The sequence below is a fragment of the Falco peregrinus genome, chromosome 2 (genome assembly GCF_023634155.1).
Source record: "Falco peregrinus isolate bFalPer1 chromosome 2, bFalPer1.pri, whole genome shotgun sequence".
Taxonomy (NCBI): Eukaryota; Metazoa; Chordata; class Aves; order Falconiformes; family Falconidae; genus Falco; species Falco peregrinus.
Window position 1 is genome coordinate 61,424,949 of NC_073722.1, and position 27,468 is coordinate 61,452,416.

The window sequence follows — 27,468 nt, forward strand, 5'->3', positions numbered from 1 at the left end:
ATATATACACGGCGGTCCCGCTGACATATGCTAATGAAGCCCTCTGCGGGGAGGCTGCGTTTGAAATTGTAAACCGGCTCCCCCTCTCCTCGCACCTTCCTCTGATCTGGGATGACTTGGGGGGGGTGGGGGGAGCTGCCGGCGCGCCCCCTGCCCCCGCCGCGCGCAGCCAGTCACCCAGGGGCGCGGGGGGCGGGGCAGCCCCGCGCGGGGCGGGGAGGGGCGGGGCCGGGGTGGGGGCGGGAGCGGGGCCCGGGCGGGAGCTGCCGCGGCATTACGTGGACAGGTGCAAGGAGAGGCAGGAGGCGAGAGGGAGAAAGGGCGTTACCTGAGGGTTAGACCTGCCCAGACAGACATGAAAGAAAAAAACCCAAAGATCTGACAGTTTTACTCCCTGTTTCTAAAACGCTAATAAAATGTACATGCATTACCCTTCCCTTTTATCGCCTCAGCTACAAGGAGGGGGATTTCTACAGAAATTGGCATAGTCAGGGAGGTGTTTTCCCCTCTGCAAAGTCTCCTTCTCTTTTAATTTATCATTAATGTGACATCAAACCGATCTATAGCATTTGGGTATCTACACGATGTCTTAAAAACATAAAGGGCAGGCTCCTGGTTTGGGATAAATATTTTCAAAACCCACCGAGAAGAAGAAAGAAAGAAAGGTTGAGAGATGGCTCATCTAATCCATCTTCTCTGCGGTTTTGCAATGGGCCCTTAACCAAGGTCTGTGAACAGTGCAAATTAGCAATAAAATCCCCTACCAAAAGATCTCATTTGTCTTTCTACACTGTTTTGAATCCATTTAGGACTTTGCCGTTCTGTTCCAGACGAGCATATGTGTTTTTTTCATCCCCAAAGTGGAACGGCTCATGCATCCAAGTGTGCTGGTGGAACACGTGTTCATTATCAGCACCGACAAAACAATGGCACGTGGAGCCAAGAGCCCGACTTTTCCCTTCTTTACTGCTTGTTCTGTAACAGCCAATGGATTTTAGGGCTCAAAAGACACAACCCATCTTAGCCTTCAAGATGGGCAATGCAGTACCTCGCCAGCATTAAAACACAGTATTGGAGTATAAAATGCAGGGATCTTTCATAGTTAATTCTTTCAAAAGTTCAAGAGAATCACTTGGTGGTTTAAAGTTTCATTTAAACAAAAAAGTTGCAGAGAATCATGAAAGATTAGTTCTCCCGTCTTGCTCCATCGTCTTTTCAGTCACAGTCTAAATCTGAGAGATCAAATGGATTTGACTGCTTAGCTTTATTTGCCATGGAGAGTATAGGGCTAATTAATTGGCAGGTGCTTTAAAGCAGGTAATGCTACACCTTTTCATCATTGCAGTCCTAAGTACTGCCCCTGTGTGCACCTGAATTACAAAAAGGCTGCTTTAAAGCAAGTGATTTACTGTGGAGGGATTTAAAAATGAAAAAACTAGTGCTAAATACAATGATCAGATAAATCACCTGAGGAGAGCACAGGCAGACCTGCTCTGAAGGCAGTTACAGATCGTTATATTATTTTACCTTTCAGATAACAGGAGCCTGTCATGTGGTGGGACCCAAAAATCCACCATAATCAAGATTTCAAAGCACATCTGTGTAAACATTATCACATCAGTGTAAAACATCAACCAATGAGCTTTCTCTTTGAACCGAACCTACTTAATTGCAACGCTAAATCAAAGAAATAGATCAAAGTTGAATAATCTATATGGCACCTATTTCTCGAGTAGCCTGCACACCGATTACTCAAATGTACCTGAAATGTTTGAAACACGCATCAAGTATTTTTATTGACAAGACTGGCAGGTCAAGATCAAGCTGTTCATCACAGCTGCTAAGTTGCAGGACATGCACTGGGATGGTGCAGCTAAATGGAGGAGGTGTATTTTCCTAAGCCTAACGGTGCTCCAGTACAGATAGCATTGCTGGGTCTGAGCAGTACTCTCTGAGTCCTACAAAGAGTAGAGGGCTGTTCTGGTTAGATGGCACCACTGTCTCCAGTGGAGAAGCATGGGGTTTTTTAAAATAAAAATCCTCAGCCATCACACACTGGAAGACACTTACGGCTAAATCTTTCCTGTTATATAATGGAAACATTTAAAGTAGAGTGGAATATATAACATAGATCTTTTCCGAGTGGAGTCTTTAATGTCTGGGCACTAAACCGGTTGTGCTGTTTTATAAAGTACCAAAAAAGAAACAAAAAGATAAGATTTTTTTTGGTGTTTGCACTAGTCATGTGACAGGAAAAGATAACACTAAAGATTTTTTTTTTTTCACTTTCTGAGACTATGCCATGGGAAGTTAAATAATTTTGAAGAGTTTTTTTACAAGAGTACATAATTCAACTTAAAGTATACAGTGCAATCTAATCCACTCTATGTATACTTCCTAGACACTGCACTTTCAGTGTCGTTGAACAAATACATATGTGGTAGAATTTTTACTTCCATAGCAAGGAGTCAGGGCTTTTATAGACAGTATAATTGCTGTATATTTCCTAAGAATATCATATTATCATGGGCAAAACCTGGTGGCTACCAAGGGATTAGAGAAAGCAGCGGGCTGAAATCGTTGATAAATTGTGTGTGTGTGTGTATATATATATGTATAGGTATATATGTGTATACACAGACAGAGAGATCGATCTATATACCTATCAGGTTGGTTAAATAAAAAAAAGCTGTTCATTTATGTGAAACTTTATGTCCTGTAATTTATTGCACCTTTCTAAATTTTAGAACTCACTTGCAACTGTGCTGTGCCAGCCATAACATTTTTAATGATATAATAAAATATTGGCTAGGAGAATGAAGAGGGAGTTCATGAATACATGAGAAAGCTGACACGGGTGGAACAGAAACTGAGCATAAAGGAATATGTCCAGCTGGAGATAACTGTGTATCATGGTCAGTTCCAGATTCTTCCTAGATTTGAGCAAGAAAATACGGTTTCAACAAGATGAGCAGAACATGCAGAAGTTACAGTGAGAACCTTTCAGAGCACGGTACATCTGAGTGAAGTAAGGTGTATTCTTGTGCAGGATTTACTAGGAAGAAAAGGACAGAATCATTTTCAAGGTTCTATGTACAAATCGGGTCATAATCTGATTGTCTAAAGCCCTTTAAATGTAATACATACGGACTTTAAATGCACTCAGAGCTGCTTCTGAACTGATACAGTTACAGGTATGTATGCATGTATACATACATGTATATATAAATATATCTACCTGTTTACAAAAAGTCAGATGAGGGTAATAATAATCATGAAAACAATGTTTTTCCTATGAAAAAGAAGTTCTACATTTCTTGCACCTTCATTTTTTGTTTTGTTTCTTTAAAGGATGACAGAAATTCATAGGGCTTTTTAAGATCCATGATTTTATTGTCCGTGTTTTTGTGGACATGCATGGATAACTCCTGTAAAAGCAGAACGGGACAGAGAAGTTAGGTAGCAAGCACACATTCACATCCAGTTACATCCAGTGAGAATGTATCTTTTCCACTTTTATCAACATTCAAATGCCTCATTTGGCAGCTTTTATATTAGTCTGTAAGTGAATCATTGGATTTAAACCACCTTGATTTATTTTAATTACATGGTTTCTGAATCTGTGCACATAAGATGTGCAGAAAGCTTAAGGGTTTTGACTTGCTGCACAAATAAACTGCTCTTGTTCCTAAGCAAACACCTCACCAGGGAAGTTCTGACTAACATACCCAGGTATAAGTAGTTACAGATGTGTATTGGATGTTTTGAAGTGAAAAAAAGATTAACCTAAAGGTGTTATTGAAAAGTCATTAAAATGCAGCTAACTGATTTCAGGGAAACAATGTGAACAGGGAGATAACTCATGGTTCATGTCTACAGTTTAGGTGATTGATGAGTCATCCAGCAAACAGGTTTATTTTGGGACACTACATTGACCACAAGTGGTTTCTTTTCCAGTCAAATGGAAAAACTGGACATTTTTAAAAGTTAATTGTATTGGTGAATGGTGTCTCCTAATGAGGCAGCTAGAACTGAAAAGATCCAAGACCCACATTCTACGAAGTTTTCCAGACTGGATGCTTAGTCATGTAACTGCAGGAGAAATACTTGAGTTTCAGTCATGCTAAGCACCTGAAACTATTACCGTCTTGACACCTAAATATTGGCCTTTACATCGGCCTTTTATAATTTAGTACAGAAATGTAGCCCAGATTTGGACACAAAGACTTTTTCTTGGGAAACATAAAGCAGGAGACATTAAAAAATCAACAAAAAAAAGTGTTAGTTTTTAACAAATGGCAATAATGAAGTCAAGGGAATTACTTAAGGGGTGAATTGGCGTATGATATTCTAAAACACTGACAAAAATGCAGTAACTACCATCCACCCCAGATACCTGCCTTTCCAGACATAGCTCTGAGGTAATTCAGCCTCAGCCATGCTTACAGTTGCATGATCCATCATATTGACAAACATGGCCACAATTCTGCCTTGATACAGTATCATAACCACTGCAATGTTTCTTAGAAATGGAAAATGCATGAGAGTGTCTTGAACTTATTGAAACGAGCTGTAGTTTGTGTATTTTCTGAACTCTTGTTCATAATAATATAAAAAAACATCAAAGATTTTTTTTGGGGGGGGAGTAGGCAAGGGGAAGTAAAACTGGCTGAAACTTTGGAATAACATATTTATGTAGAAAAGACAAAGACTGAGGCTGCACTTGACCAGTGCAAAAAGTGCCATAAAGTTTGCTGTGACTTGAAATTGCATGCAGTTTATGAAGTTTCAAGGTAACATAGATGGCGTAGGCGGCGACACAGGTTGTACCATGGAGAACATCCTAACGTGAAATGCATGACAAGGCCTATCACCCATCAGCATCAGGCAGGGACAAAACGAATGTGCTCATCTTTAACTAGTGCTTGGTTATGCTAGGGAGGCTGCCTGCAGCCGAGAATATTTATGAGAGGCTGCTGACATGGCAAGTGTCTCATTTCCTGATGAGAAGACCTCATAACACAAAGAGTATGAAAGGGTAGGAGATACCGTAGTCTGGTGTCACTTTGAAATGAACAGAAAATAACCTTGAAATAGGGACCAGGAGAATGCCCCATTTCTGAGAACCTGAGGCACAGGGAGAGGTATTGGAGAGAGGCCAGATGGGCCTGGAGAAGGCAGAAGTTTCCAGGCTACAGCATTACTCTCTGTTGGTACGTCGTTTAGCTCCCTGTTTCACATTTAGTTTCTAAAAACTGTTTATTGTGAGGATAACTGCCACCCACAGGTACACCAAAGGACACTTTACAGTACAGTCCAAAAAATTATGGAAAAACTTGCCAGACTATTAGCCAGCTTCCAATGCATTTTAAAACCGAGGATTTAATATGCCAAATGTTAGTATTCCAGGCATTGCTGTTTAATTTCCTTTTAACTGAAACAGTCCTCAGGCATTTAGTTCCAGCTGTGTATCGGGTACGCACCAGGAGTTTCCAAGGCTTTGGAAACAGGCTGGGACATTACTAGGTTTTACAGGACAATGGAGTCACAGCAATTCTCATTGTAACAAAGATAACTAGCATTACTGGATGCTTTTAATAAAGCCTTGGCAGTAAACCACTGAACAATCTTGATGCCACAGCCACCCCAGCCTTCAGGGATACCAGGCAAATGAGGTACGGCTGGAAGCTCTTGCTTTGCTGAAGCCAGTGATTCCAGGTTTCTGCCAAGCAACACTGCCAGGCCGTGCGGGCACGCTCCCGGGGGTGAGGCCGCGGGGAGCTGGGTCAGGCCCCGGTGCCCGTTCTGACCACAGGCAGCACCCGGCCTGCACGCCCAGCTGCAGCCAGGCCACACACAAGCTGCGGCCGCACTCGCGGCGGTTTCCACTCATCCCCCCCCCCGGCACTTCGGCTCCTGCCGCCCCCACCCCCGCCCGGGGCTAAGCACCTCGCACCCCCGCTAACCCGGCTGCGGCCCGCGCAGGCTGGAAACGGCCCGCGGCCTGCTGCCGCCTGCCCCGAGCGCCGGAGGCGCCGCTCGGCGCAACCACGGCGGGAGCCGGTGCCCGCAGCCGGTGCCCGCAGCCGGGAGGCGCGGTGCGGCGCGGTGCGGCGGGCCGGGCTGCGGAGCGGCGCGGCGGGGCAGGTGGCGCGGGGCGGGGACTGCGGGGGGCCTCGGGCTTCCCCACCCCTTCCCCGCTTCTCGCGAGGCTTCTGCCGGCGCGCCGGGGGCTCCGTCCGCCGGTCGCTGGGGCGGAGCGGCGGTCATGGCCGCCCTGCGCGCCCTGCTGCGGTGGCGCCGCCGCTTGGGCCCCGCGCCCGCTGCGCAGCCGGCGCGGCGGCTCTGGGCCGGCGGCGGGGCCGGGGCGGCGGGGCTGAGGCGGTGGCGGCGGGAGCTGGGCTGGGCGGCGGGGGGGGCTCTCGCCGGGTACGTGGGGTACCGGCTGTCCGAGCGGCGGCGGGAGGCCTCCCGGGAGCCGGCAGCCGCCGAGCCGGGCGGGGCCCGGGCGCTGCTCTCCATCCCCGTGGCGGCCGCTGCCAAGGAGACGGTAGGTGTGTGCGCGCCGCGCCCCTCCCGCCTGGCGGCCCGGCGGCCTCGGCCCCTCGCCGCGGCCTCGCTCCGTGCCGCGCCCGGCGGGGCCGCTCGGGGTGCCGGGGCCGCGCCGGGCGCCGTCAGCTGCCTGGGGCACCGGCCGCAGCCGGCGGGCATGGGGGAACGTCGCTTCCCGCCCTTTCGCTGTGGAAACGTCCGTGCGAGGCGGCGGCGGAGCCGCTGCTCGGGCAGTGTCGCAGAGGTGACCCTGCGTGGAGCCGGCCCCGGGCCGGGAGACGAGGCGGGCGGCCGGGCAGGGCCCGCGGCGGATGAGGGCAGAGGCAGGGGCTGTAACCCGGCCTCCGTCGGGAGCCCAGAGCTGTCGCTGCAGCGTGGTGGCCGGCGGCAGCACTGGCGCTGCGCCTCGGGATGTGCACCCTGCGTGTGGCGCTGCGCTGCTGGTGGCCTCTGGAGCTGTCCTGGTCAAGCCCTTCTTTTTCTTTAATAGAAAATAATATTTTGCAAATGGAACCACAGCTGATAGTGCAAAACCTGTGTTCATCTTTTTCATATTTAGGGCAATTACCTTTTTAATACAAAATTTTCTGTGGAGTGAAAGGTTTATGCAGAGCTTCATAAGAAGTGATAGCACTTGGTGCAAGTAAGTAATGCTTCAGTTGGACAGGGTCAGCGATAACGTTGGTTGACTAGCCATGGGTAACAAAAAACAGTTGACATGAACCTGGAAAATGAAGTTTCCTTTGATGGGGAGACAGTCCTGCACTGTGCCTGATATAACGTATGGTAGTGATAGATGTTTTTTCATTAAAAAATTAGGTATTTTTAAAAACGTCAAGAGCAGTGATTAGGTGCTTTGTCAGTATGGCATCTGCTAAGATTGGAAATCGGTGGTGCAAATGTCCTGCTTTCTATACATCGAATTGGTCTTACAATCTGTTTGGGAAGAGGTTGTGCATTTTTACAGTGGAGTCCTTGGGCTTAAGTGTGGACGTTGTTAGCCCTTTTGCCCAGGGTTGTGAGCCAAAAGGCAGATTCTGTGGGCAGCATCCTTTATGAAAGGAAGTTGAGCCAGGTATTTTTCATTATTCATGTACTTGTTGTCTTGCATGTGGTACTATGGCACAGAGGACCTCTTTCAGCTTTTCATACTGTTTTGATTTGACAGAACTTTGCATTGTTTTACTTAGCCAGTCTTAATCTTCACTCTTCCTTTGAGGGAAATGTGGTTGCTGCACCTTTGAAAAGTCAAGAATTTTAGTGTGACGTGTAATAAATCAATTTTCACACACATTGCTATAAAAGCATTGGGGTTGTGAAGTCAGAATTAAGGTTATATTTGAATCAATGTAAAATAAAAAACATATAAAATGTATCTTCTATGTATATACTGGCAGTTTTTTAAAGACAAACACCATGCTACAATGTGGAAAAGGGCTGTAATTAATTCAGTTTCCCATTTGCATAGCAGAAAGTTTGAAAAATTATTACTAATAATTATTTTCAAATATTTTCATAGTGTATATATACTATGAAATATATATTTTTATATTATATAAATAGTATATTTCCAAATAGCAGATCTGAGTGCTTAGCATTCCTGAAAAAAATACCTTTTCAGTTGAAGTACCCCCCAAAATGGAGGTCGAATAACTGGAATTTTTGGTCTGAGGTGGTGGGATCCTGTGCTTTTTTTATTATTGACTGTCATGCTGCAGAAAGGCTTGTGTGGCAATGGGGAAAGACCATAGTTTAATGCCGGATCTAGCGGCTGAGCTACCATAGTAGTTTGACCATGAACTCCATCGGTGATCGGTACTTCATTTATGATCACCCTCTAGACTTGTGGTGACCACGAACTCTTTCATTACAGGTTTCTGAAACACCTCCAGAGGTGTCTTCTAGGGGAAAAAAAGAATGCAAATGCTGTTTTCAAATTGCATTGAATGGTATTAATGGTATTCGGCAATGGTATTGTGTTGTAACATCCTTTATTAGAAGGCTGAATTGATTTTGCCTGAGTGACAATAACTCAATTCTCAATTTTAAGTGCTGAGCTTGCAACCTTAGTAGTGTTTAACAGTTTAAAAAACGTAATAACATTTGAAGTAAAAAAGTCTTTCATGAAAAGTCATTTAAGTGTCAGTGTTACTAGCATCAAGGCTGGAGCTCTTGATCTGCTGCAGAGTGTGTTTAGAGTAGTGGCTGGAGAATGGTAACCTGCAGTTTCTGTATAGATGAATTTGATGGAAATGTGATGCATGTTTTGCTAGGAGGTTTTTATGATTCTGTCATGTACTGACCAGCAAAGAATGATGAGGCTCAAGTATCTTGGGACCCTCTCCAGCTGCTTTTGGAAGGTCAGGGAGTAGCCAGAGATGTTTCTCCTTTATTCTTGATGCACAGAGTCTGACACTGTTTTCTGGGGCTTTCTAGGTTTGTCTTTCCCCTGCTTTCCTATTTCCCTAGCTCCCCATTTCATATCCAGTCTCAGTCTGCTTTTCATTCTATCAAGGCAAATCATGCAACATCTTTTTTTTTTTTTTTTTTTCCTTCCATCCAATCCAAACTTTTCTACTTCATCCTAATAGTTCCATTTGCGTGCTTCTTCCTTAATCTTGCCTTCAGCAGGACACTTTTCCCTGATGCTATTTACTTGGATCATCAGAAGCAAGGAGCAGGTGGTGTGGTGTCTCTGCACTCTGTGTCTTGCTCTAGAGATCTACAGCAGCTGGTAGAAGCAGTTATACTGAATGTTTCTTGCATCACCCCTGGGGCTCTGACCAGAAATGACCAAGTTGAAATTTTGCAGGTTGAAATTTTGCAGGAGGACCTAGCTAACAAAATGAATATTTCTGGGTGAGGGTTTCTATAGGCTCGTAACTTACTTCTTAACAGAACAACCACTAAAAAAAACCCAGTCCTGACACTGAAGCGACCAGCCCTTGCAAAACCTGAAATATTTTCCTTTAAAATGTGGAATTGCTGGAGATTCTTTTTACGATGTTCTAATGTGGGCAAAACAAAATGTATCTTCTCCCATAGTTTTTGGTTCCATTAAAAAATCCATCCTGAAACATTAATGGACAATGGAGAATTAAATTTTTAATGGTTAATGTGTAGTAAGTTTTTAACTGAAAACAGTATCACACGGCAAAGTATTCAGATAGTCAGTGTTCAAGACTATTCAATATAGCTGTGCCTGTCTCATCCTTATTGTTGGGGTTTAACCCTGGCCAGCAGCCACCACACAGCCCCACACCGCCGCTCACTTAACCTCCAGAGGGAGATGGGGGGGAGAAGTGGAAGGGCAAAAGTGAGAAAACTCATGGGTTGAGATAAAGACAGGTTTAATAGGTGAAGCAAAAGCCGCACACACAAGCAAAGCAAAACAAGGAATTAATTCACTTTTTCCCATGGGCAGGCAGGTGTTCAGCCATCTCCAGGAAAGCAGGGCTCCAGCATGCATAACAGTGACTTTGGAAGACAAACACCTTAACTCTGAATGTCCCGTCCCCCAGCAGCTTTTTCTTTCTTCCCCAGAGCTTTTATTGCTGAGCATGATGCCATATGGTATGGGATATCTCTGGCCAGCTGGAGCCAGATGTCTCTGCTGTTTTCCCTCCCAGTTTCTTGCACAGCCCCAGCCTGCTTGCTGTGGGGTGGTGCAAGGAGCAGAAAAGGCCTTGACACTGTGTAAACACTGCTCAGCAGTAACGAAAACATCCCTGAATTATCAACACTGGTTTTGTCACAAATCCATAACTTGGCACCATACCAGCTACTGTGAAGAAAGTTAACTATCCCAGCCAAAACCAGCAGACATATCTAGTCTTGAATTCCTATGTCTTGCTTATTTCTTGAGATGAATTTTCATAAAAGTGTAATAAGTGGAATGGCCTTGTTTCATCCAGGCAGCTCCAGCAGACAACAGAATAGCTTTCTGATCCACCTAAACACTAAAAAAAACCAACCAACCAAACAAAAAAAAAACAAATTAAAAAAAAAAAAACCAAACAAAAACCGGGAGGCGGGTGGGCAGGGAGTTTAACCCAGCTTACATCTTGACTTTCGTAGAACAACTTTCTTCTTGCAGGTCACCTGCTTCCAGATAATGTTCATATGACCTGTGAAAGTATCTTGAGAGTTGTGCTGGTTCCAGTTAGTACCCCTACAGGTTACTTTTCTTCAGATTCTATCACTGAGTCCAAATAATGCTTGGCAGTGGTGATGGAATGCTCTGAGACTAGGTTTATCATATACACCTTGGTAATTAGTTGCTTTGTCCTACTGCTGTCATCTGGTATTTACTGATGCTCTAGTATTTATAGAACAAATAAGTTTTAGATTCCAGGACTAACACTGATGATCGCACATATGTTGAGGGTACACTTTCCCATTCTTGGCCAGTTAAGAAATGAGGTACATCATTGAGAGTAACAGGAAAAAAACCTATGAGTCTCTGAGAAACAAGTGTCAGAGTGGTCTGCAGGTGTTTCTCCCTGTTCTGTGAAACTCCTACAGTGTGAAACCTGATGAGCAGCAAATTCATGAATTTATGTACAGGTGACTAAGAAGTGCTTTGTTAAAAGTCAAGCTATGATATGTGTCACCAACATGAGGTCAGTGGTGTGGCAAACTTTCTGAACAGATAGATCTCACGTGGTTAGTACTAAAAAATGTGTGCTTGAGCAAGCATATCATTGGAGGTGTTCTCATAGAGAGTAAGATTTGTTACAGAAGCAGCAGGAAACTAAGCTCCCTACAGGATTCCCTTTTCCCAGAGGCTTTCTGAGAATGATCCTAGTCCTGACTAGCGTTGCTGCCACATAACATTTCAGAACCAAAGTAAAATTCTGCACTCAGAGCTGCTGAGTTTTTGTCTGAAGGTTTTGGTGAAGACTGGGAGCACTCTTCTAGCAGCTCCTTTAAAGTCTAGGAGATGCTTATGCAGAGCAGCAAACTGTTTGAAAGCACTGTTATTTTGATACAGATTCTCTGTACTGACAGCTGAGAGCAGTATTGATCCAAGAAGAGTTGTGCTCCAACATACTGATTGTGGAGAATTTACCTTGCCGGAACATCTGTGTATCGTATTTTTGCAGCAAAATATAACAGTTTTAGAAAAACATAATCCACTGTCAGAATTCCTCAGAGGAATTAATACTTGTCCTCTAGTTCCTTGCTTCCATGTTCCTTCCAAAATTCCAGTGTCATTTGTAAAGCATATTAAAATGATCTTGGAAATACTAATGATGCCTCTTTGCACTCCAAAGTGATCTCTTCTCTAATCCTATTGTCATTGTATAAAGGTAGTGAGCACTGGGTCGCTTTATTTTTATGAAATACTCTGAGGATCACTTCCTTTAGAGGTGAATTTTGAATTAAAAGGGGGTCAGGGAGAGACAGACACAGAATATGTACTTTATCATGTTTTTTTGAAGGCACAGTCATTTTCAGGAGAAGGAAGCTGTATGCTTCGAATGTTTCCAGAGGTTTTTTTCCTAGTACCTCAGTGGTACTGTCAAACTCCCTCTTTGTGAAAATACTCAAAAGGTCAAGTTTATTTGTAGCAGCACATTTCTAAGTGGATTACATCATGTATTTCCATCTCTGTGAAATGAAAATCAAGACTTTTAACTCCAAAAAGTATGGCAAACTCCCCTAGGGAGGAGATTCTCCTGCCTGCTCAAAGAGGAATGCCATTCCAAGAGACACATAAAGCATTATTTTTACAAGAACCACTTGCAACTAACCTTTTTTTCACAAGCGTTGTGCATTTCATGTCATAGGTCAATTCCAAATGTAGGAAGATGGATTGCTCTTTGGCTGATGACATCTGAAGTTCCTCACTGTCATCATCCTGAGGACGCTGCTTACCAGCCAGCTGAAGAAAAAGGAGGGTTTACCTTTTGGCATTAGTTCTGTGTTCCTCAAGATGTTAAAAAAGGATGATACATGTTTGGGACAGACAGGTCCAGCTACTAGTGTGTTTCAGTCTTGCATGCAGTGAAGCATATGGATATGTATAGCAGGATATATGCACTGACTAAAGCTTCTTGAAGAACTGCTAGAAGTTAAGTAACTTCTGCATGAAACTAATGTAAGAACGACTGTTGGAGAATATTTTAGCATTATACTTATTCTGGAAGATTTCTGGAAAAGCTGTGCTTACGGATAAACGTTGTTACCCCAAGGATTTCCTGTAACAGAATTGAACAGGACCCTTTTTACAGCATTTTAAACACATTCCAGCTTCCTATGCTTGTAAATGTTTTACTATAATAGTATCCTTATCTTAGTGAAGCAGGATCAACTAACAGAATTGTTGGCTGTACTACATCTAAGTAGTCTGCTAGAAATATAACTTCAGTAAGCATCAAAACAGTTTTGTCTACTTTGGGATTTTCCCACACTGGGAACTTGACGTTTAACCTTTTGGCCACCCAGCATGAAAACAAAATTGTGCTACTTTTATCTACATGGGAGCATATTAAATAAGCCTGAAGTCAAATATAAATGAAGGAAGTAAGGAACAGTGTTGCTTTGAAAACCTTTTTATTTTAATAATTTGCACAGATTCTCATTGATGGAAGACAGATTACCTTGCAAGCAAAAATTCAAAGAAACTCACTCACTTGAAATACAGTAGTTTAATCTTTAACTAATTTAACAGAACATACTTTTGACTGCGAGCAAAAGGCACTTTTGGTAGTAAATGTTGGTTTCTTTAGTTAAAATAGTCTCACCTTTATCTAAGTTGGAAAAAGCAAGAGAACACTGATTTGACTTGGAACACAGCAGAGTTGTGGGTTTTTTGTGTGATATTGTTGAAGCTTTTTGCCTCATACATGCATCCACAGCATGTATATATTTTACCTATTTGTTTTGTGAAATATTTTACACTATTGGTAGATACTCCCAGAATCTGGGAGTTGGGAGTATTTTTCTGGGTGTTGATAATGGATACTTGCAGATTGCTTCTGCAGAGCTTCAGGAGCTTGTAGGCATCAGTTTTTCTAATTTTCAAGTGAAGAATCTTGTATCTGGCATTTAAGCTTGTCTCCATGGGAAAACTAGATCTTTTGCCACAGAATAAAACTTCTGAATTGCTGACAACGTAGTATGAGACTTAACAACTTGGCAAAGTACATTTCTTTTGTGTTTTTTGATAGAAAGGGTAATGATGACAAGTTTAATCTTCTGCAGTTCCACTGAACCTGGGATATATCATTACCAATCGTTGATATTTTCAGATAGTTTGGAGTCATAACTACTGCAAAATTTTAGTATTTTGATGTCACTCTGAGCTTCTGTCTTGTGTTAGACCATCTTGTGGCAACGTAGAGTTACTGCATGGATTTCACTGGGAGGCCATACAGGTTGATTCATGCTATACAAAATTCAGACAGACCATATCTCTGAGGTAAGAGAGCCAGTAAGACAAACATGGGACCAGAAATGGAGATGAGCCCATGCTTCAAGGAAGTTCAAGTACTATTTAGAGAAACTTTTGGTGAGAGCACAAGGTTTACAGGGCATTTTGACTTGTGTCCATTGGTAGATGCAGTGCATGAGAGATGAACCCAAAATGGGAATGTGTTTTGGACGCTAATTTTGCTTAATAAAAAGCCTAGGATTTCTTCACTCAAGTTTTTGCTGTGAGTAGAGGGAGAAAATACAGAGGGGTATCACTTTAAAGGAGGTTCTGCAAGGAATGCTGTCAAAGTTGACCTAAAAATGTTGAGTGTCCTTAACAAAGACCTTCATCTAAAGGACTGCTGCTGTATGAGACACTTTGTGGTATTACTGTTGCTTTAGATGGCCCCCTCTAAATACAGTACTTCTAGAAAACAGGAATTATCTTAAGTCCTTGAAATATGTGAGTGAGAGAGAATTATCATCATATTTTCATTTGCATAGTAAATTTGAAAATTTTGAGGCCTTTTCCAGATATTTTAGGCCATTTGGAATATGCGTAGCATAGATTTACAAAGGAAGCACACAGAACTGAAGAGTGATACTCTGCATTCAGAGAAGTCCCCTGCCAAGTTAATATTTGGTCTTCAATTTAATTTTTACTTACCTTTTTTTATAAGCTGATGTTAAAATGGACATTCTTATGGGAAATATTTCCCTGTGTTTCCTTTGCCTGGTGACGGTTTGCATGTCAATGCTGAATACATTTAATTCATTTTAGAAACTGCTTTGAAATGTCTCCCCTGTGAGAATGTCTCTCCTCTGTGAGAATTAGGCATGTGTATATATATTTCTGTGTTGGGGAACAGCAAGAAAGTACGTCAGGATAATTTTTTCTCTTCAGCTGATTTCAACTTAGCTTATAAGAGCCACAGAGTCTCTGTTCTTCATTTTGCAAAAGGCAGATGAAAGTCAAGACCGCGCATAGCAGCGGCCCAGAAAGCTGCTGTGCTCCTGCTGCAGGCCTTTTACAAGGGTATGACACAGGAAGACACGGGGTGGAAGGTAAAGGCATAGCAACAAGGTACCAGAGTTTGAGGGAGGAAGAGCAGAAGGATGATAACCATGAGCTGTTTAATTAGAACTATTAACATGTAGATTTTTTTGAGAATAGGGAAAAGATAAAGCATTGTTCATGAGTGGTGATGGGCTTCAGTCTTGCCTCTTTTTATTTACTTCATGAGGTTGGAAGGATGGAAGTTCTGGCTACCAGCTAGATTGTTGATTTCAGCTGTGGGGCTCTTTTTTTTCCCCTAGAAATTCTAATAACAAAGTAGGTTGGTATACATGTGTAGGTAAACCAGAGCTAACCTGCTACACCTAAAATTAAGATAATACTGTCATTGGGAGAATTGTGACATTCTGCTTGAAGGAAATGTCAGTGTCCAGTTTTTAAAAGGCAGAGAACCATAACATGTTACAACATCATAGTAATTAGTAGGCAGGGTTGCCAAGAGGATTAGTAAACAGAAGCATAAAAAAATCTCCCCTCTTTTGTTTGTCAAAGAGATGTACTTTCATGAAAGTTTTTGAAGATTGTTGATAATTACAGAGAGATTTAGTCTGGATAAGCTCTTGAAACTTCAAATAGAAATTGGAATCTTACTGAATCCTGTTCACTCCTTCACCAACAGTACCTTCCCTGAGGTACTCAACGTCTACTTTCTGTGCCTTGTCTATGTGTCCATTGGATTTGATACTGATGCTGCTACAATAAGATTGCCTAACCTGGGCATAAATATGAAATAAATCACTTGAGAGCAATTGGCATCACTAAGGTTCTCATACTTGCCTCTCTGGATTATGATCTGCTGATGCTGGGGAAAACAGGAGACATTTCATCATTGTGTGGAGACAAATCTCTTAAATGAATGCCTGAAGAGGTGTGAATTGATGTCATACTTCAGACTGGCTTGGCTTTTAATCAGCATATTGATTAGTTCCTAATAATTGCAGCTTTTATGCAAGAGACTTAAAAGTTGTTGTATGTTACATAAATTGATTAGCAGTAATAGAAGAAGAAAAGCTCTGAACAGGACATTTGGGAAAAAAAAAAATATTCCCAGAGATGGTGTTACTTGTCACTTTGCTAAGGTGTGTGCCTGCAGTCTTCTGCAGCCAAACCTTGCTTTTATTTGGACATTCAGTGAATGGACCAGTAATTTAATGCATGTTAAGCTCTGTGTACATTTGTTTGAAACCGTGTTGGATCAATAGCAGAAGCAACTTATTTTGATTCTTTCAAATAAAACAACAAAGTTCAAAACGAAGTGGTATTTTTATTTCTTGGAATAAAATTATGTTTAAGTTTGCATTTCCCCTTCACTTTAACTTGAGGTAGATGAAGCTTGCTGTTGGAACAGGTGACATTTTCTTTTCTGCTGCAAAGCTGCACATTCAGGTGGCCTAGGTTTTGAAACAAATAACTGTTCTTTGTAGATCAGGCTTTTATCTGGGTAAAAAAATAACCAAAACAGAAGTTCTCAGTCAGACCAGCTCCCTGATCCAGTTTGATGTTTGGAGAAATGAAAGTGCCAGAGCAAGTGCATGCAGGGTATGGAGAGTTAGGGAGGTACTGCTCTTTTTGGTGGCAGGCTGCATTCATGCCAGGTTACAATGACTTTGAGCCACAGCTTGAAGTGCTGGCATTGCTATATAATGAGAGAGAAGCTAAAATGAGGCAGAAATTAAGGTTTTGCAGACCTGAGTACTGACATGAGTTAAGTTTAAGCATGTATTGAGAAGTCCATATTTGCAGTATATTTTATGCTTATAGTAGCATAGAGTACTTAAGATAATGTTGAAATATGTGTCTGAGAATTTAGCAAATGCTTTTCCAAGTGTCTCAAGCAAAGCATTAAGCAGTAGTACCCCAGATACTATGAATTTCTTGAGAGAGCAAAGAATCTCAACATGCTTTGCAAATACTAACAGTGGTCAAAACTACAATGATATTTCTGGAGTGATACATTATCCACAGATTTTCCTGATTAGGTATGATTGATTATGACTGACTACTATCAATTATACATACTGCATATGTAATATGGCCTTGAAGCAGTTTCTTTTCTGAAAATTGACTTTGCAGAAATACTGCTGTATTACTTATGCTTACAACCTGCATATATTCAAAAGCACGTTTGTAATAGTGATAAAATAACATATGTATCAAATATACGATAGATTATTAAACTTCAGATACAGGGATAATCAGTTATGTAGCTACAAGCTCTATCAAAACAATTGAGTTGTGTAAATCTCACGTGAAGGCATAGCTTGAATGCCACTGGACTGCTGAAGGATTAGAAGGACCACAATACTTAAATTGTGAGATAGGACAGAAATATTTTGGCTTGCATGTGAGTATGTCAGAAGAGAATTCAGCTTTTTTCTGTCATTTTAAGGTGAGTTTGTAGGTCTGGCTGTTAGATTTTATTTTTTTCTCCCCATATTTAATTTGATAATCATTTGAAAATGATTAAAAACACAAAGATTAGGTTTAAAGCTGCTTCTCGGGTAGAGGTGCAGAATGCTTGTATATAAAGCGGTCTACTGATAATGAAATGATCGTATAAATATTTCTGTTACTCTTATTTTCTATGTCAGTTTTTTCCACTGCAATAAAACATTTTCTCTCACAGACTCATAGAAACAATAATTTCAAAAAGACTAGAGACCATCCAGAAAGAGAACTACACAGTCTTTCCTTCTAGAAAGCTGGTTAAAGCATCCTAGCTAAACCATTGAAGTACTAACACCAAATGCATAAAATCAAGAAACTGCGAGTCTTCTGTTACACTGTGATTATACATACGGTTTTTTTTGTTTTTTCCAAATAGAAAGTGTTTGACCTCTTCTAGACACATTGGGTTTTGGTGTGTCTATTTTACAAGCATAATTTAATCTCCTAGTTACAACTGAGGCCATAAAATTTTGACTTCCCAATATAAATGTGCCTTTGCTTCTGATTGCTGAAATCTGAAACCTATTTTTAGAATGGTTTTGGAAAACCAATTTCCATTTGTAGTTGAGGACTGTTACCTCTTAGCTGACAGCAACTGCAGACACCTCACAACTCTGTGTTTAGTTGCCCCTCTGAAAAAAAAAAGTTTTTGTTTTCTTAGTTGTTAAAAGAAAACATAAACATTAGTTAAACATGCATTTTCTTAGTTTGACACCTGAAGAATTTTAGGGATATTGTATGAAATGACAAGAATAGCGAGGACCATGGCAGCTTGGGATATTTCATTGATAAGATGCTGCATTCCTAATTTAACATACTGGGAGAAGTTAGCTATATCATTGATCTTCCTTTTATGAAACAGTTTGGGTTTGTTTTTTTCATCTCCGAAAAAAATTCAAGATACTTACACTTTCTTCAAGGTACTGATTCCACAGAGGAGCTTTCCTCATTAAAGGCTAAAATGTTTTCAGATAGTGGTAGCATGTTTTCTGTTAGAAGGTTTGACAGTGTAACACAAAGATGTAGTAATTTAGAACACAGTTTTCTACTACTGAGTTTACAGGTAAATCTGGTGGATAGTAATTATACCAGGAATTATCCTGACATCTATAAACTCTCATGATGTGTGAGCTTAATGCCATGTAGTAGTTCTGTAGCTCTGGAAGAATAATTATGCTCTTCTTTTCTTGTGTTCCCCCAGGTATGGTAGCTTTAATTGCATTGCATACTTGAAATAGCAGTATACATAGAGGATTTACGCTGGAGTATATTATAGAGGTGTTTTGCCTATTACTGTCAACAGCTATGTTCTACACTAAGAAGCAGTATTAAGAAAAGTGTTATTCCATTCTCTTCTGGAAATGTCAGACAACTGAAATAATTTTAGGAGAGTTGTTTAAAGCCTGACTGCTGAAGTTACATGGACTTCCTTGAGTTAGCTGCCCCTTTTTCTGTGGTTCAAGAGCCTAGAGTTCCACTTTTTTTTTTTTTTCCTGAGCTTAGGTAGTGTCAACAATTTCAGTGCATGAAGATTTATTGCTAAAACTGTAGAAGACTGAAAATGAAATTAAATCCTGATTGTAGTTTCAGTCTTACCACACAAAAATATTTGGATGCATTTGACTTCACAAATTATCACCTTTACATTTACAGTTTATTTATGGTGGATGGCAGTGACAATTGTAAACCAAAACTTTTTTCATACGTTAAAATTGTTTCCTTCTGTCTTTGAAGGTTACAGAAAACAGATCAGACCTTGAAGATTTACACCTTTATGCAACTCCTCGGGAGCAACGGTTTCGTAGGTTTGCCAGTTTAGAGTTTGAAGGACAGCTATATATGACTCCATATGACTTCATTCAGGCTGTCACAAGTGATGAACCCAAACGTAAGCAGAAGTTTTATATTGATAAAATCGCTAGGGAAAACAGTGGTGTATGTTGGTTTTCCATTTGCTTTTGATAACTACCTTCTGTTTCTGATTGTGGTAAAAACGTACTGCATCTTCCAGAATTTTATTTTTAATGGTATCCAAGTGCATACAATCAGTATCCTGATTGTTATTAGATTGTAAATATCTGCATACTAGTAATTATTTAAATGTTCTTGTCTTAGAGGTCACAGACAGCTCAACAGGCATGAAAGAGAAGGAGTTCATTTGTACCATTTGCATCGACAGTTACAGTTACGGTTTCTTTCTAAGCAGGCCAGTATTGTAAAACTCTTGCCTCCTCCTCCTCCTCTGTATAGTTTGTGTGTAAGCTGGCAGGCAAGATATGAGTTCTCTAAATAATTTAGGATAAGATTTTTTTGCAGTTTTTGCCATCTTAAATTGTCATTTGCTATCATGTTGGGGTTTTTTTGCCCTACAGAGATTTTATAACCATACCACGGCTTTCTAAATAACTTGCTTTGAGTAAGAGTTTCAGTCCCCCAGGGGATACACTTTCTACACTTAAAAGTTGCCAGAGTTAGCACTATGTGTTAATTAAATTAATGAAAAATAAACTATCAACTTTAGTTCTCTTACTGTAAAATTTTTGCTTTAAGTATCAAAGAGCGACTAAATAGTAAGGTGATCCATTTCTGATCTGGTTTGATTTCCTGGCCCTCAGGCTTGCAGTGCATTTGTAGTAGTGCACAACTTTTGGAGAAAGTGAGTATCTTTGCTCAGGTGTGATGTGTATAATAACTCACCTTAGGTCTTTCTTCCTAAAGCCTACCCCACAAAGCTAGTATAGAGAATAGTCAAAAGCAGCCAGAACAGTCAGAGAAGAGCTTAAAGCTCTGTGCAGATGTTGGATTTTTCCCCTTTGTTCTCTTAGCAGTAATGAAACAAGAGGAAAGAATTCAGCCATGGCATATCAGTGATCAAAACTTCTATAACTTTTGAGTAAAGATACAATCTTGTTGTAACAGTGAAGGCAGAAGATAGAGCTTAGATGGTGAAAACTTGCGAAACTTTGAAACTGTTACCAGAAAGCAAATCTTCATTCTCTTTTTGCTCTGCAGTTAAAAAGAAAGGAAGCAGATTTCTTATCACAGAAGTTAATACAAATACACATCAGCACTTTATAGCTACTTCCTCTGCCTAGATCTCCAGGTCTTCCTTTTTTTGTTACTGTGGAATTTGGTTTCACCGTGAAGCATTCGTGCCACATGCTGGACATGACTTAAACATTTTGTTTTAACTCCATTTTATGACAGTTTGACTGGTTTGCGGACAGTGTATATGTGGTTTGCTATTAAGACTTTTCCGTGCTAATGAAATGTATGCTTCCTTCTCTCTCACAGCGAGTATTCAAATTTTAAAAACAAGTCCAAACCAAAAAGCGCTAAGCTCACAAGGACATTCTGTTCATATGCCGAAGGAGAAGTGATCTGGGGTTTAATAGTGAGGCATACTTCTGAGTTCAGTTCAGCAAACCTTGTCTGTATCAAAATCTTTCCCATGCATCCAGTTCATCTCTGAGACTGAAAGCAAAACTAACCTGGATGTCCTTTAGTTTTATAGACTAGTATCAGAGATTGCATGACTCAGATAACTATTTTAAGAGGCTGTAACTGAAGTAGAAGTGGATGATGTTATTATATTGAAAGTCATATTGTCTGGGACGTTTGGACAGAAGGCTGACAAGTAGGAAGTAATAGGTGAAGTGGCTGACCTGCAGATTACCGCTTCCAGCTTCTGATCCCTGACTATATTAATTTTAACCTTTGTACTTCAGCTTTGTCTAAGTACCGCTTTGCCTGTTTAGGCAAGTCTTAATTTTCTGGTTTGCTCTGTTGAAGGTAGTAAGTTTAAGGAAGATATTTTTCTGAATGAAATGATACATTCTAAACATCTTATTTTGTATTTTTGAATCATTTTGTAAATAAGTTGCAAGTTGTAAATAATTGGGTCCATCCAGGCTGACATACTAGAGCATCTGTTTTTTTGCAGAAAAAAACCTCCAGAACATACACCTGTATTTTTTTATGGATGAAGATTAGAAAGGTCTTGAGTTTTGTAAAAAGCAGAAATGCCCTTTGAAGGGTAATAATAGTAGCTCTTTATGTCTGCTTTATAGAAAAGCTAATACTACTAGACCTGAATGAGATTTGTGATGGAGTGAATGCGTCTATTGTGATTGATTTACTTTGGAAATCTTGTAAACCCTACAAAAGTCAAGAGGGTGTTCACTTCCTTTTTTTGATTAAACACTAACTAATACTGTAGGAGTATATTTTCTTCTATAAAATATAACTTTTGACTCCAGGCAGTTATTATAAAAAATATAAAATAAATGCTATAATTAACTTGTTGCTGCTTTCCATATGTTGCAGGCTTCCATTTGGAGAAGTACAATATTTTTAACAGTCATGCTTGATAAGTTTATACCTGAATATATTTTTATGTATTTATAAAGCAAATTAAGAGAAGAGGAAATAGATGTTGTTCCCTTTAGCTCTAACTGCAGTAATTTTAGCCTAATACTGAGCTGTAAGAAGTATGTATAAACGCATAAATCTTCAATTGCTTGTCTAGGAGGAAAACTTATATATAATGATGAGACTGGAAAATTACCTGATTGGAAAGTTAGAAATACTTATTCCCCAAGTTTCTTATTATAGGCATAAACATATATGAATTTGTATAGTAAATGAGGTTGTTTGGGCGGGGGGTTCATGTAGTATTTTGAGATAATACTTTAACTGACATTAAAAAATTAAACTGAGAAGTATATGAAAATGTGTTATCTCATGTAATGATGTTGCTCGATAGAACTCCACCATACTTGGAGTGGGATTTGCGGACAGTCTTGGTGCTGACCTTTACCAAGATGTAAAAGTAAAATTTCAGTGAGTTTCTAACATGAACTAATGAAAGACCATAGTGAGTAACATCTGTATCATGACAATTATTTAATGGAGCATGGATTTCATAATGAGGAAGGGATTTCTAATACCACACAGTGTTTTGCTCTATAAGAAGGAGCCTTTACCAACCAAAAAGTTAGGGATGCGACCACATACTGTGCCACTTTTTGTACCTTTGTGAATTCTGATGTTCACAGTGCTTTATCTTAATAGTGAATCTGTACAAATGTTTGTCTTGTGAGGGTGGCAGTGAACCTCAGGTTTTGAATTCTTGGATGGTTGCACACAACTGTTGTCGAATGAGAGTATCTTTCTCTGCTCCTGGAGTCTGCCATGTAAAGCGTTAGGAAGAAAGCATCTGCTCAGCCTTGCTCATCAGTTTTTAGTGTTAGCAAGCATTTCCAGTTCTGAACTGGAGGCCCTCTGCAGCTGCTCTGTTAAAACTACTTACAAAAAAGTGAGCCTGACAGCGGCTGTAAAAGGAAGCATGTATCTTGAGTTGTTGGGAATGGCTGAAGGGAGTCTTAGCACCCAGTGTAGTTTCAAGTATTTTTTTTCTGTATTTGCTTTAAAAAGGTGTTAGTAGTCCCTGAAGCAAGGGTCAGAATCCAGGTCTCCCTACAATCTGCATTGTAATGCTACTGCTATGAAATAATCATTTCAGAATATTGAACCACAGGTTAACATGAATGCCCTCTGTTTCCTGTGTAATGTTTTAATGGTGTGTTTTGGAGGAAGAAGGTCTTTGCTCTCACTGAAGCTGAGCTGGATTAAAAGCTGTACATCTCAATTGGTTCTTTAAAGTTAGGAGTTTAGGTATGTATTAAGCTAATTGGTTTTTTAATAACATAAAGAGAATTTTTTTGGAACCAGGTTGAAGATTATCCTGATGAAGTTGGGAAAATGCCTCTTCTTTGGCTAGAAAACACAGTATAGATGCAGTCAAATTTTTGTGACACCACACTGACATAACTAAATTCATGACTTTGTCTTTTGTTGCAGGTGCTAAAAAGTGGCGATCCCTTTCAAAGCAGGTGGGCAATAGTTCCTGTACTGTCTTGTAACCATAGTTAACTTTCTTTCATGATGTAAACTTAGTCACGGGAGAAATCAGAGAATTTTTTAATCTTTAGTAAAAAAAAAAAAAAAAAAAAAAGACAGACTTCAATTTCTTTTGTTTTGTCACTTAAGACTCAGCTGAATCCAGAATCTCAAAGATACTTGACCAGCTGTGCCTGTTATGTTGGATTTACTGACTTTTTCAAGCTTTTGTCAGTTCCTTCCTCAGCCTGTATCTGAGTTTCTTTAGTGCCTACAGGTGTATCTAAAGCTGCCTGGAATACTTATGCCACTGTCTACCTTTTGTGATGTTTAAGTGCCTCTTACCTCTATTTTTTTTTTTTTTTTTTTTTTTTTACATTTGTACAACTGCAAAAGAACTGTGTCTGTATCCCTGTATTTTAAGTGAAGTACATTCATATTCGTGGGTGAAGTTTGCCTTAGTTCAGACTGAGAGATTTCAAAGAACAGTTGCTTTGAGCTTGTATGAAAACCTTGCTGAAATCCAGGGTGACTTATCCTTGGCTTCAGCGAGTATGAGCAGTGGTGAATAATTTCAGCAACAAATACGTTACACATGTCTCTCTGACTCTGCAAACACTTAGCATTCATGCAGATGAGAAATTTTTGGAATAATTATGTGTACAAAATTTATATATGTGCTTGAGTACTTCCAAAGTCATTGCTGCAAACTGAAGTTAAATTAGCTGGTAGATTAGTATGCAGTTCCTTGTGTTTTATATTGATATGCTAGCATTTAATCTGTTAACTGCTTCATTATATATTTAAATATATACTTTTATCTTTTTTAATCTTATATTCTAGGAACTGAATCAGATCCTTATGGAGACGCCACCAGTTTGGAAAGGATCATCCAAACTTTTCCGTAACCTTAATGAGAAAGGTGAGGGATAAAAATTTATTTTCCCAAACTGAATTATCGCTTATATTAACCTGTTGTGGCTAAAGTGGTGTTGTACTTTAATCTTAGTCACATCTTCAAAAAGATAAAAAGCGTCTGTTGCTTTTTACATTTTGCAGCATGAAAAGTTCCCTTTAGTCTCTGCAGTGTTTAATCATGCCGTCTTAGAGCTAGCCTTTTTAAGTGAATTGGTATCTTAAGAGTTTGTTAAACTGATGTTTGAAAGTTTCAGGTTCAGTTTGTTGTAATGAAGAAAGCTCTATAGCCCACAGATAGAATATTCTAATAAAAACACTATCTCTTTTTTAATACGTTCGATGATGTGATTATTTTTAAAGACAGTAATTGTATCTTAGATCACTGAATAAGCCTTTTCTTGACAACACAAAGAGATGGTTTCAGAAACGCTACATATATCTAGATATATATATCTTTAAGTTCTGCAGATGAGGCTTGTAAAACTCACACTATTGGTAAAGGAAGAGCCAAGAGCCACTCCTGGTCTCCTTTTTCTTATTTCCCCCCCCCTTAATAAGTTCTATTAGTTCAAAAACAAAAAACGCAGAAAAAACCCACCTATGATGGCTTGTATATAGACATTTTAAAGCTATATTATTTATGATAACAAGTCCACATATTCCTTTGCTTATATTCAGAGTGGCAAAGTTGTGATGGAGCATTTTAAATATGTTTAAAAGCAGCCACAAGAATTTGGTATAAAATAAAGACATTTTATGAATGTTTAAAATAAGCATGCCAGCGACAAAATTCCAAGCAAACATGTGCATGTAATTGATGAATCAAATTCAAAGGCATCTCAAATTTATTAAAGGAGTAAGTATGCATCTACTGTCAGAGGAGGGTCCTGGGCTCAAATCTGCAGCGCATGGGGGCAGAAACTGGCACATCTTTGCACTCTATTTCCTTGTATATCTTTGCTCTAGGCTGCTCTATATATAGTCAGAACAGCTGACTTTTGAAAGATAAATTATATAAAAATTCAGCTTCAGAATCTGTTAAATCAATATATTATTGGTTTAAAAAAAATAACCTGGATGTTGCTTATTAAGTCTGTAAGAAAATGTCTGCAACATGTACAGTCTTGATTCAACAGTATCTTACTCCAGTTTTCTGCCAGTAAACTCTACGGAAGTTGATAGAATTAAGAGGACTCAAAACTGGTATAATAAGCTGGTAAAATTAGTAATAGACTTTAGCACTTACATAGATTTTCAACATGCTTTACTAGAAAGTGCGTTCTGTTATCCCATTTTATAGGCAATATGAGAAAACATGATGGATGTTAAAGCTGATAAGATCATTCAGTAAGCCAGTAAAAGGAATGGGAATAGAATTCAGGTGTCCCTAATTCTAATCTAGTAGCTTTTTTATTATTATTAATTGACTCATTTTCTTTAAAACATGCATATTTTAATGTGAAGCAAATAGCTAAAGGCTACGTCTGTTTATTTTGCTGTAGATTTATTTAAATCGGATGAGCCGCATAGATTTATGCCAGTTGTCCTTAAGTTTTATTTTTATGTTTTACCCTTGGGTGACCTCCCTCTCTTCTTTCTGGTCTTGAGGTAAGCTTTTCTTTCCATTCAGTCCTCTTTTCGGAGCCTCTCTCCCATAACACTCAGAGCAATCAACCAGAACTGTCTGCAGCTACAATATACCAGTACAAACAAAAGGAGAGACCATTTTCAAGGCCTTTTATATTGCTGTCTTCATCGCAGTGATGGACTACTTGACAACCACACTTTCTTCCTCCATTTTACAACAAAGAAGGTGTCATCAAACAAACAAAAATACATATTTACATTTATTGACTGGCTATTAAAGAACATTTTACATCACTGAATAAGAACCTTTGAGGTATCTGATTTCTTGATAGCTGCTTGTCCAAACAGATTCAAGCAGGCCTTTGAAAACAAAATTTCTGCAAGCTGCTGTATGAAGTCAAGAAGATAAAGCGTAGAGCATGTGTTACTTAAATGCCTGCATTTAATCTTTGCTAATCTTCAGTGTAGAGCTATGTGTAAATTGAGGAAAAGAATAGGTGGTATTAAAAATTCTTAGTAGCCTTCCTAACTAGATGTACTTGCAGTAGTAAAATCTAGGTTCTGAAGATTTAAATTTGCTCTTGAATCAAAAGATGGAAAAATACCTCTTTTTCCCCCATGAATGGAATGGAAGTTGGGAAGGCAGCGTTTCATCTGGTAAAGGTTGAAGGTTTTAGTGATTCTTTATAGTATGTCATTTGGTTCCAAAGACAATTTAGTTAACATTGTTTCTTTTGTATTGCCTTTATATTCCAGTCTCTGTGATATCTGTGGAGATCTCTGTGGCTGGTTATTTTTTTCTGTTGTGTTTAATGATAGGAGACCTGATTCTCTTGAAGGTGCTCCTCTTTCAGGACAGTTGGCTTTTAGGAAGGAAATTTGTATGATCGAAGGTTTGGGGAGGCATTTGGACAGATCCAAGAGAAATATAGCTGGGAGTTTTATCTCTCAGCTGTTCACAAGGACAGAAGGTCCCTCCTGAGTATTATTTCAGAATAGAATTAATTTAGAACTTTTTGTGCTGTAAATACTAGTTGAAAATGCCAAAGTTTCTTGCTTTGGCAGTGTTGGAAGTGTTGATGTTAAATGTGTTCAATAATTGTAAAATCCACATGAATAATGATGTTTTGAGTTTGCAGGTTTTTCAGTGAAAAAAAAATCAGATTACTGTTTACATAGTTTGTCACATATTCAGTTAAGTCAGGTTTTAAAAGATATTTAAATATCCAAAGATGAGCTGTTTTTCTAAAAACTTTTGCACCTGACTTGGACTGAAATCAAGGAGACAGCCAGCAACTTTTGAAAATCCCAGCTGATAGACATCTTTACTCTCAGGCATCTAAATACTTTTTCTTTACTCTCTTGAAATAGTCTAATATTGTGGACAGACTTAACACTTTAGGTTTTGGAGGACAGACAAAATCAACTTGCTAGAAATCAGGAACCGGTTTTGCTAGTTCAGCCTCAAAGATCATTAGAGCTAAGGGTTTTTGGGAGAGCGGCAAGTCACTGTTTCGGTTCTTACTGAACCGTAAGATGCTTCTTTCCATTGGTGCTGTGGGCGTTCT

General features: G+C 39.7%; 1 protein-coding gene across 8 annotated transcripts in view; it reads left to right on the forward strand.

Annotated features, from left to right (window-relative positions):
- Positions 1 to 6,218: 6,218 nt before the first annotated feature.
- MICU3 (mitochondrial calcium uptake family member 3) overlaps positions 6,219 to 27,468 on the forward strand; it is a 57,754-nt gene continuing 36,504 nt past the window's right edge. For 5 of the 8 annotated variants that reach the window (XM_055795315.1, XM_055795313.1, XM_055795312.1 and 2 more), the window contains exons 1-4: positions 6,219 to 6,550; positions 19,229 to 19,382; positions 23,357 to 23,388; positions 24,239 to 24,317. In XM_055795315.1, coding sequence (XP_055651290.1) covers positions 6,269 to 6,550; positions 19,229 to 19,382; positions 23,357 to 23,388; positions 24,239 to 24,317 — 547 coding nt within the window. In that variant the 5' untranslated portion in view covers positions 6,219 to 6,268. The remainder of the gene's footprint in view (positions 6,551 to 19,228; positions 19,383 to 23,356; positions 23,389 to 24,238; positions 24,318 to 27,468) is intronic. The other 3 variants (XM_055795311.1, XM_055795309.1, XM_055795314.1) reach the window with 1 other exon arrangement.